Raw genomic sequence first — 11,946 nt, forward strand, 5'->3', positions numbered from 1 at the left:
CGTCTTAACATCTGCCATGAGGAGTTGCATTCCTTTGTTAGAAGTTTGACCATTCCAATACACTCCTGTCCTGCTTGCCGAATTCTGCCTTTACTAAACCTGGGGCCGAGCATATTCTGCTGCCTAATTCCTACCTGTCCACCCATCATCACCCTGCCCTCTGGTTCCCGCTTCAGCAAAGCCTCAATTTTGAAATGATGGCTTTTGCCTCCTCGCATGGCATCCACCCCATCGCCACAATTTCCCCAAACCTCTAACCCTGCCGGGTATTAATGTTCCTCCAATCCTGGTATTTTCATCATTACTTCCGCCATTCTCTGCGTTACCTTCCGCTGCCAAGCTCTGGTATTCCTTACCGAAACCTATCAGCCTTCACAACCCCATTTTCCTTCACCAAGACCCCTTAAGACCTCTCATTGATCTAGTCTTTGCTTACCAGTACTAATAACCTCTTTAAGCAGCGTGGGGTCATATGTTACTCTGATGAACCCCGTGGCTTTGGTTTTACAACACTGGGCCACAAAATCTATAATAGTGTTGTTTCATATTATACAATTAGAATACACAGTATAAGTGGCTTATATCTAGTCACAACTATCTGGAAGAGACTTTGATGGCGAAATTCATTAAACAAACATTTAAGGAGTGTGTGTGTGTGTGTGTGTGTGTGTGTGTGTGTGTGTGTGTGTTCCCTCACATGCAATTTTACAATCCTCTGTCGACTCTAATCGTATGTAGAGTATGGGCTGAGGATATAAGATATAGGGTAATTATGTGTATACGCAAGCTGTTAATCTATCCTGTAAACATCATAAACAAGTGTGTATCTGTAGAAATATGTCCTAGTAATGAAGCAATTAAGGCATGAGAACATTAGGCTGGAGTTATGGTTTCCAAGTATGAAAGAAACTTTCCATGCACATATTTAATATTTCTTTAATTGGCTGCTTTAAGAAACTGTCATTTGCTGATTAATTTGCCTAAAGGAGAACGCTATTCTGAAAGTTTTTTAAAAAAATAATCTTCTCAGTTTCTTATAGATCACATATATCTAACTGGAAGATACGACTGTTTCAACTATTCATCCGCATGATCCTTCATACAGCATAACGGTCACGGTTTTGCCTGGATATTTTAAATGCTGGTAATTTTCATTATTTTTAAACAGTAAGATAAATATGTCACAATAGTGTTTTACAAAGAGTAACTCAATTTGAGAACACGTACTTTCATCTGTAAATAGAAGCAATTATGCAGAAGATATTATATTATGTAGACTATGGTCTCTGGATAGTCATCAATCACCCACTATCGAGCTGTCAAAGCAGGCAGATTCGTTTCTTGGAGGCAGTCTTCCAGCTGGGGAGAATACTAGAACATCATCATTAATTAGAGTGTGACCCCGCGGCTATTCACGTGTCTGAACTCATGAACATTCGAGCAAGTCTACACACCATGGGTTTGTACAGAAATCTACTACAGTACCACCAAAGCAAGACACGGTTTAAGGTGGAGGACACCTTCGTCACATTCCCCTCCAGCGGGATGGCGGGCATGTGTCTGTCCATCTGCGCTCCTAGATGCGGTCGGATAGAGAGAAAAAAAAATCCGAAGCGAGATTTAAGAGAAGATTCGCAGTTGAAGCCGAAATTTTTACAAGATAATAATGTTATAGTGTTCCAGGTATCGACAAAATCAGAATAATGTCTTGAGTTTTCTAGTGTTTATTCGCCGACTTACCACTTATACACACAGGGTAACTTTTACTTTTAATTCCGATAAAGGGGGACGTTTGGTGTTTCATAAATCACTGGCATGACAGTGTTTTGTAAAATTGTATAAATATGCCCGGTTATTTAAAGTTTCCCATAAATCTTGTGCTTCCAAAGCGATCATTTCTATTAGAGGACAGGACAGATCTTACCTATTGCAATTTTATGCTTCGATACACGTTTGAAACCTAACGCTTTACATATAAACACATGTGTGCTACGTAATATATCAAGAATTGATCTCTTCGCTTCCAGGATATCAGTCTAACTGATTAGGTACTGAGTAGCGAATGCATATAGACGGAAATACTGTGAAGCTCGCTTATGTTTGCCTGCCGACTTTCATATCCCCTGTAAATGCACTGCAATGGGGAGGAGCAGAATCTGCAGCTGATCAATAATATATTTCTAATCACATTTGTCTCTTTGCCTAACGACCAAGAACAATTATTAATCCACTAATGTTGTCCGTAATCTGAGTATCTGTTTGCACGCAGTGTTACGCGATAATAACCGTGGTTATCACTAAAACTGCTCAGTACCATACTGTGCTCAATTGATCCATTAAAAGCAACGGTATTCGCATAGAGGTTATGTTAAACTCAGGGTCCCGTTCTGATGCTCTTAAACTTGAAGCATTTGTGTTCATTTTCACACCGTGGAGTTAGACGGGGTGGGGGATCTTTTTTTAAACTGTCTTAATCTGACGTCATGCCTACTGATATTAACTAAGTTCACTCGCAGAACACTTTGTATCAGTCTTCGTATCTTGAGTGGCTATTCCGCGTTGCAAAATGATTCACTTTTCGAGACAAGTGTAACATTCAGTAGTCGTGCAGCAACGAGATACACAAATTAGTATCTAAAAGAAAAGTTTTAAGCTGTATGTAAATAAATTGAAGTGCCGTCCTGTTTCGTCCTATCAAGCATCTAGGATCCTCTGCGCTTGCCAATCAATTGGTACCGTGGAACGGAACAAGGCTGCAATAGCGTGAAGATCAGTCCTCTCTCTTTCTCTCTCTCTCTCTCTCTCTCTCTATCTATCTCTATCTCTCTCTCTCTCTTCCCCCTCTCTCCCCCTCCCTACTCCCTATCTCCCCCTTTCCCCTCCCTCTCTCTCTCCCGCCCTCTCTCTTTCCCTCCCCTTTCTCCTTCCTATCGCCCCCATTCTCTTTCACCCCTCTCTCCCTCCTCACCTTCTCTCTCCCTCCCCTCCCCCTCCTCCCTCCCTCCCTCTCTCTCTCTCTCTCTCTCTCTCTCTCTCTCTCTCTCTCTCTCTCTCTCTCTCTCTCTCTCTCTCTCTCTCTCTCTCTCTCTCTCTCTTCTGAATGTTGGGAGCCCTGGACAATGTCGTACCCGCAGTTCGGATATCCCTACACATCTGCACCTCAGGTATGTCATATCGATCCTTCAATTGCTTTAATCGCAGTCAAGGGGCTAATTGATTACTGGCGATCGTCCCAGCTTTTCAGCACCGCCTCGCCCACAGCGTGATCTTTAACTCACTTCAATACAGATAAATATGGCATGCCTTAACTTTACGGTGCGGTAATAAATGCATGCTTAATTGTATGAAGCGAAGTTATTCTGTAAAAAAAACAAAACATGCTTACAGTTTAGTAAAAAGAGAATATCCTCATTGGAAGAATATTAAGGAGTCTCAGCGCAATCCCAATCTATATATTTTATTATTATTTGTCTTTTTTAATGTATATAGTTTCTGATGACCACCAACCCCCTGACTACGTGCTGTGAGTCAAGTGGCAGAACACTGACGGATTCGGGGGCTGCAGCCTCCGCACAAACCCCTGTCTATTGTCCCGTGTACGAGAGCAGGCTGCTGGCCACGGCCAGGCATGAGCTGAACTCAGCGGCTGCCCTCGGAATGTACGGGAGCCCGTATGCCACCAGCCAGGGATATGGCAACTATGTCACCTATGGGGCAGACCCTTCAGCTTTTTATTCACTGGTAAGCACTCCTCTGATCGTTATTTTCTTGTCTGCAATTAGGGCTGGACAGATAAATCACCCTCGGTTCAACGCTAAAAGGTGTTAGTATCAGGTCAGCGTGGACTTAAGTTTCAAGGGAAATGAGTATTCGACCAAAATTCGTAAATTACAGTTAACAGTTCCGCATTAAAACATTATGGCAGAGCTAAAGTCAAGAACTTGACAAAAGTAAATTTGAGAATTCCGGAGAATCACCTTGTTTCATTTACTGTCAAGCAACATTGCCCTCTGTCACGCAATATACCATATTCACCTTACCAAAGAGGTTCAAATGTTCTAATTAATACATTTTTTCTCCATTAATATCATCAATTCCAAAATGTATGTGAGTGTGAAACCTTAGGTGATTATATCTGTGAACGTCCAGTTCGATCTTCCTAATTGAAGGGCCTATTCTTCACTAACAATGCTATGAACCTTTAAATATATATATACAGCATAAAATACACACAGTTAAGCTCGCTTTGCAACCTGGAAACCATCGTGTTCAATGTAGTTTATTCAAATTATTTTGGCAAGCAGTTTCTACAAACTTATAAATCTATCCACTTAGTAAAGCAGTTCGATTATGTGAATACAAATGCCAGATGTTGCTGGTTTATAACTGGACTAAAATAGTTCGATTTTATGTTGGGCCATTTCCCCAATACAAGAGCTCTTCTGCCATACTCAGCATTTAAACAATTTGCTTAAAGTTTCGCTGAAGTCCTAAACCAAATTGCATTATGAGAATCTGAAAGAGGCTGCTTTCCTTTTTTATTTTTCAGTATTTGGGACGTCTTGCTAAGCTTGGAATTTATTAAAATGAACGCTCGATTTATCTATGCATACATGCCAAATAACCATATTTTATGGTCACCCTCTGTGTGCAGTTATTCATATTAAATGTTCTGTGATCGAGAAGATTAGCATAAAGTTTTCAATTAAATAAGCGTGCAGGTAATAAAGTCAAAATGTGCCAACATGTCTCTTACAGAGTCCATTTGACACCAAGGATGCGGCGGGATCTGCGCATGCGGGAATCGCCCAGGCTACCGCCTATTACCCATATGATCCTAGCTTGGGACAGTATCAGTATGACAGGTGCGCAAATAGATTGCTTCTTGGTCCTTACGTCCTATCAAAGTATTTGCACTCATTATAATAATAATTTATAAATCTCTGCTGAAAATATATAGCGAATAGTTTTGTTTCTGGGGAGCTGTGCGTTTTCTGAAATTACATAACTTTTAGATACTTCACCTGTACAACATTAAATGATAACCAGATTTCTTTTTTTTCTGTGAAACTGGATAGGAAATGCATCAAAGCACGAAACTATGCCCCGTGAAACTTCGCTTGTGTTTATTTTTAATGACTTGCGACCACTGATAAATTGACTTGATAAAATGCCGCCGCACGGCGCGTGCACGTTTCCAGCGATCGTGTTCCTTATATGGAAATGGCGCATTAAGCTGTTGTTAGTTTCAAAATTGTCAAAAAAAAAAACACATTTCAGTCACGCTGGCTGGGATTGGCCTTTTACGGCTGAATTGCATAAGATATGGAAATGGATCTGAATGTCTTATTTCAACGTAACATTCTGTTCTTGCTCAGCAGGCAAGGGTTATGATTGTACAGTGAACTGTATCCAGCTAATGTGTTGCTACATTACTGAGTAGAGTAAACAGGAGCCTGATTTAGATTTAGGGAAAGTTAGACCTCGAGAAATCTAACTAAAAGAGACGATGACATAATCGTAGCCACCTTCACTTCCTTATTTACGCTCCTTGGCGTTTCCCCTTCAGCTCTGGAACACTCATTTCCCCAGATTTTTCTCAGCGGCCCTTAATATTCTATCTTCTTCATTCAATTTAGCCAGCGCCCGTTCAATCCTTTATTTTATCACATCGGGGATCAATATTATATTCCAAACATCTTTACTCCCCTGCAGTTATCGGACCTAAAGGAATTGGGGTAGTGATCTGAAAGCAAATGTGTAGTACGTAAGATATTTGCAAGTGTCATGCGAATTGCTTCAAACTCCTTGAAATTATAGGTGATGAAATATACCATTTTATAAACACGGAATAAAGGCAATATGATGACAGCGATAATGCTCCAACCAAAGCAAAAAGCCTTGGTTTACAGAGGGGGGAAAAGGTCCACACTGGTGGTACAGAGAGAAAAAAAAGATGCGCACGGTTGGTGCGTTTTGTCGTGTGTTTTAATATCTTGACCATATTTATATTTGTAGAACGAATTTCCCACCATATGCTATGTTTGTGACGTGGCAGTTCCCAGTGCAAAGCACTATGGCAATTCAAGGACTTCAAAGTTCAGAATCCATGTTAGAACCGAATCACTGAATATGGTCAGCACGTTGCCACCTTTCCTATTAATTTGGAATTATTTTAACAAATTTAGGTATGGGGCGGTGGATCCAGGAGCCAGGCGCAAAAATGCGACTCGAGAAACCACCAGCACACTGAAAGCTTGGTTGCAGGAGCACAGGAAGAACCCCTACCCCACCAAAGGGGAGAAGATCATGCTGGCCATCATCACCAAGATGACCCTGACCCAGGTCTCCACTTGGTTCGCCAACGCCAGGAGGAGGCTCAAGAAGGAGAACAAGATGACCTGGTCGCCGAGGAATAAATGCGCCGATGACAAAAAACCCTATGACGAGGAAGAAGATGGAAGTCCAAGCCGTAAGAGCCCGGAAGATAAGCACAATGATGGTTCGCTATCACTGTTTTCTCTCCGGGTAGACAAATCAGTAGACCAGGCATGAGGTGGATCTAAGAGTAACTTGCCATGTTAATTATTTGTCACTAAATTGAAAAGCCGACATTTTGGGGTGAAAAGTAAAGAACCATTTAAGAAAATGCGCAACCACTTAATGTAAAATATAGTTGCCAATAATAAAGTCACGATTAATCTGTTATGCTTAAGGGACGAATATAATACGCTAATTCAGGTCAGTTAGTACACTCTCCTAAACATTCCGTCGCATTATCTTCTCATTCCTCTAACTGTATTTCTGACAGATACCACATGCAAAGAAGACAAAGAGCTGCAGCTCAGTGACCTCGATGACTTTGATGGAATCGAGACAGAAAGTGACGAGTGCGAGCTGAAAGGCCCGTTTCAACAGATGGACAACGGTCAGATCAAGGTTTCAGAATGTCCGGCCGACCAGTGCAAGAAGGTCGCCTTAAAGATACCCTTGCCCGCACCGGGAGATGGCTATTCAGAAAAGGTCAAGAACTGTCTCAAGCGAGTGATGACAAACTCCGAGCAAGATCTAATGGCTGGAGGACAGCGGGGATGTGAATCCAAGTTTTGCTTCCAGCAGCATCAACAACACAGGCAGCAGATGCTGGACAGCAAACCCCGGATCTGGTCCCTAGCTCAGACGGCTACTTCGCTGAGCCAAGCCGAGTATCCATCTTGCATGCTGAAACGGCATCAGCAGGCTATCTCATCCTCGCCCCCTTTGGCCTCTATGCCTGCCGGCGTGGTGGACAGGCAAGATTCCCCGGTGACCACCCTAAGGAATTGGGTGGACGGGGTTTTCCACGACCCCCTATTCAGACACAGCACTTTAAATCAGGCACTTACCAACACCACCGTTTCTTGGGCTACCACCAAAGGCACTATCTTGGATACAGAGGCAATGGGGCGCTCTTTGGGAACTCCTACAAATACCATTAAAGGACAGATCCCAGGTTTACCCCAGCAAGAAAATAGTAAGGACATCACAACGTTTCCTAAAACAGGGAACAAAATGTTCTGTTCATAACAAACCAAATAATATGGACTCTTACTCCGGATCCTTGTGATGCACTAGGAAGAGGCGAGACGTTCTATTCACAATCCCAGCCCATCTTTTACTAGACTTTATATATTTCATCACTGTTTAAAACTTTTCACAAAACGGCTGAAGTTATCTTAGGCGCTCTTTAACTCGATAGTGCTGTGTAATTTATTCAAGTCCGTGTTGGAAAACTCGTCTAAACGAAATTATAGACATATCGGTAAGGTTTACAAATGCCAGCGTTTACAGAAATGGGTAGCTTAGGTTGGAATTCGCAGTCTGCTTGAAAGCATGCAAATATAATTTCCCGAAAATTTCATTTTTGCAAAGAATATTTATGCTATTACCGAGCTCTGCCAATGGATCACTTGCAACACTTGTTAGAACTTTACACCGTTGCACAGTTCTTTAGCTTTAAGAAATACAAGGATATATGTTAAACATATATGCACTGAAATAAATGTGCTCTCTTAGAGGTATCTAACGAGTGTTGTCTGGTTACATTGTGGATGGATAGAATGATTGAATAATGAGTTCAAACAATTTTCCATTTTAAAGTTATAATTCATCAGATAAAACTATATTATTCACTTTATCTATTTTTAGATACGATACTGTTGAAGTTTTCTTTAACTTTTACTTGATAGAACAGCATGCACTTACTTCACATTAAAAAAATATTTTCCAAAAATACTCCCTGCTTCTTTCCTGGGCAATTAGTTCTTAACGTTCCATAATTCCCTTTCGTCCCACTCTCGGGACGTTTCTTCGTTATACACTCGTTTGTTAGAATAATTGCATTTTGCCAGCAGGTCAACTATCTTCAAATCTAAAGTAAGAAGTATATCTTCATCGACTCTGCAAGATTGGTTTAAATCAAATATTCGTCAGTATTTATGACATGGTTCCGATTGTCAGAACTAATCAAAGTTTGAACCTCTATGTTATGAGTTCAGGTGTAGAGATCAATATGCCAGACATTTTGTTCATTCTTCTTAGTGAACCATGCTTTTTTCTCCAATTCGGAAAGGAATATTTCAAAAGAAACTCGACTTTTATGCCATAGATCTAACCTGGTGGAAGAAACATGCATGGTTTGCTATTTCAAAAAGCGTGGCAATGTTGTCCCAATGACATTAAACAATGCATAAATTTATCGTATAATTCAAAACACTTCAAGATCTACTCCACGTTTAAGCAAAAGCTATAGAACTTTTCATGTATTCAGGTGATTGTATTCAATTAATTGTAGTTTGCAGTCAATACGTGCATCTCAATACTTGGAACTAAGAGAATGCTGAACAGGAATCATTTTCTATTTTTTTTCAGGGAAAAAAACTTGCGAAATGAATTAACAAAACAAGACAGTACAATGATTTGCACCAACCCTTGATAAGTGTCGTTCTTCGTGTTCAGCAGCAGTCCTAAACCCATGCCACAATACCTCTGTAATTTCCAGTTAAATGGTATATAGAATCTGTAATTTTATAAACAAACTGAAATTTTCATTACGACTGCGAACTCTGTTGTATCAAATCTTAAGTGGTTCGTTTTGAAATTACGACTTAAGAAATGGTCTTTTATTTCTCTCTTAAATTTCAAACTTGCCGAATGTAAATATGGTACATCTGGTATTAAAAAACAGAGCGGACATTATGCACATTCTCCTTAATAAGGAAATAAATTGAATTTGGCTACTGTATTTTTAATTGTTGTTCATTGAAGTACAAGAGAGGAATGATTTGAAGCATATTGCAAATCTATTTAGTCTTCTGTAAACACCAGCTATTATATCATCTTCGGCACAAATAGTACACTGTAGAAGAAAACTCAATGCATCATTCCATAGTTATGGCGAGTGTAAACAATGTCTTTTACATATATCATGAAGCAGATCTACTACAAAAAAAAAGGTTTATGCAGTCACATCGTTGTCACTGCATTAAGCTTCGCTGCTCTCTGATGATATTGTCGAGATCACAAATGTTGCTATTTGCTAGACCCACTTGTCAAAGTCTCTGACAAGAGCCCTGGTTGCCAAAATGTGCAACAGCCAAGATAATTTGAAGTGAAATTTTCATTTTGACACTAACCCCTCAATTTCCAGAGGCTCTACGCCCTGTGATCTCCAAGGCAGGCTAAGCTTTACGGTGAGCCACGTCTTCGCTGAAAAGGGCAAAATAACTTGAATTAGTTGTAATAGATAAAAGGGCAAAAAAAAAGAGTCAAGGGTACTTGACAGTAATAGCGAAAGTCTATTCTCCAGGGGAAAGTGTACAGCTAGAGGCTGAAGTATGATGAATTTTAATGTAGCCTGGGCCAGCCAGAGCCTTTAACTGAAACCTTAGACAAATAAATAATTTTCAAATATAATGCAACTGACAAAGTCTGGATAATGTAGCCATTAGACGGCGGAGGTGGAGAGATGCAATTGTGTTGAAATTGGAATAGAAAGGTAGATTGTGCTGAGGGTGAAAAAAAAGAATCACTTTTCGCTGGGTACTCTAAATCATTCAGCCGTGGCAAATTCAAACACACAGAGGAGGGGATGCTAAATTAACAGCGCTTTTTACATAGAGCCCAAATAAAACTGTAATCACCGACGCGTTACTTTTCATTAACCGAGTTTGACAGCAGCATATTCAGCCTCGACAAGGGAACATAAGCGAGGAAATAACCGCTCTCAAACAGAGAGTCATAAGATAATTCCTTAAGCTCCATTAACAACTCTTAGCCGCAGGAAATGGGCTCCCTGAAAACATCTCAAAATCTAAAAGCTTTATCGACCTCTCAAACCCGTGCTGATGGTTCTATTTTTTAACTTAGAGGAAGATGTCCAGCCGAAGTAATAGAGTCTGACACTACACCTTCTCGTTTGTAAAAGGAGTCTTAAATGATATTTGAAAATCAACCAATTAAGTTTTTAAAATTATTGACTCGGGAGAATATTTGTGATTTACGACACTTTGATTTAATTAGTTTCAACCATTAATGTTATTGACACAGCAACAGTTAAAACAATGCATATTATACATTTTAAAAGGTAATATGGTCTAGGCAGTACAAACATGTTGGAAGATTTATGTATTGCAACAGGCCGCATGGAGCCCTCTCAAGAACAATGAAGCAAAAAGATGGCTAGCTTGCCACGAAAATGTGTCAGCTGAATACATGAATTTTCCATTTTCTACTCATCTTCCTGCGTTTTTTAAAGAACGAAGAGCAACTTTAAAACATTTTAAAGAGCAGTCAGTATTACAAAACGATTTGGTTTATTAAGTTCCTTGCATACAAATACCTACTCAAAAATGTTAAGGTGTAAACCCTTAAGATCAAGAGTAGTGAAATTCATGAGTGTGCAAGTCCTCTTCAGACTTTTTTTTGGCAAAAGCAATTATTCAACAAGCGTTGCTTTGTTCTAGTTTTAGTACTGGTGAAATCTAGTTACAGTGTGAATATGTATTGAACCATTCAGATCCACCAAGTATGGAGGCTACTTTATTTAAGACATGCCTAAATCAGTTAAAAAATCGTTTTAAGATTTAAAAAACATTTTTTCAGGATTTCTTTACTTTGTCTTTGTGTCATTAAATGCCTGTCAAAAACAAGCTGCCTGTTTCTAAACATTAGTTTTGATTTGCAGTGCACTTCAGTGATCTGAAGTGGCCTTTCACCCCTTTATTGGACTGCATCATTAATCCTCTATTAATAACACAAAGCCATCTAACAAAAGCCACACAATGTGATTATTGAAATTCTTTGTTTTTATTCTTACTTTTTAGAAACTGTACTAGACATAGAATGAGATAAGTCTACAATGTACTACAATATAGAGGGGGTAGGAGTGGACTTATTTACATGAATTGTTCCATGAAGGTATTCTGATTTTGAGGTCTTTATTCATGCAAAAAAAAAGTATAACTCTGCTCAAAATACTCAATAGTTACTGAGAAATCAAGAACGTTATATAAAATACAGATTCTTCCTCTGAGTTCACAGGCCACAAGACCTGAAATAAGAATTCCTTACATCTACCTTGGCATACTGCTGGAGTTTAACTACAGGATAATGATAAGCTTCCAATTCTTGTGTATAAGACTCCACTCACCTCTAGGATATTGTTGTGCAGAGTTACCTACATACAAATAGAGAAAGGAGTCTCAAGTATCAGTGACAGGTCCAGTCATTTCCACGTGTCTTTAGTGAGTCATAAATCTGGGTGATGATCTACAGTGCTTTGCTCTAATAACAGCTCAGAAATATAATATGAAACCTCCCCTTCTGAACGCTACATTTTAAGCAGAATATTATTGCTACAATAAGCATTTTCATCCAGAGGAAACTTACACAATGATTCCTACATTG

General features: G+C 39.6%; 1 protein-coding gene across 2 annotated transcripts; it reads left to right on the forward strand.

Annotated features, from left to right (window-relative positions):
• The first annotated feature begins 3,036 nt into the window (after positions 1-3,036).
• On the forward strand, positions 3,037-9,271 carry LOC140212322 (iroquois-class homeodomain protein irx-4-like). 2 transcript variants are annotated; one of them, XM_072283022.1, is made up of 5 exons: positions 3,037-3,164; positions 3,490-3,741; positions 4,759-4,865; positions 6,189-6,502; positions 6,812-9,271. In XM_072283022.1, the coding sequence occupies exons 1-5, from the start codon at positions 3,120-3,122 to the stop codon at positions 7,564-7,566; spliced, it is 1,473 nt and encodes a 490-aa protein (XP_072139123.1). In that variant the 5' UTR covers positions 3,037-3,119; the 3' UTR covers positions 7,567-9,271. The 2 variants fall into 2 exon arrangements, with proteins under 2 accessions (XP_072139123.1, XP_072139124.1); XM_072283023.1 differs by lacking the exon at positions 3,490-3,741.
• The last annotated feature ends 2,675 nt before the right edge of the window (positions 9,272-11,946 follow it).

This window comes from Mobula birostris, chromosome 19, assembly GCF_030028105.1.
Source record: "Mobula birostris isolate sMobBir1 chromosome 19, sMobBir1.hap1, whole genome shotgun sequence".
Taxonomy (NCBI): Eukaryota; Metazoa; Chordata; class Chondrichthyes; order Myliobatiformes; family Myliobatidae; genus Mobula; species Mobula birostris.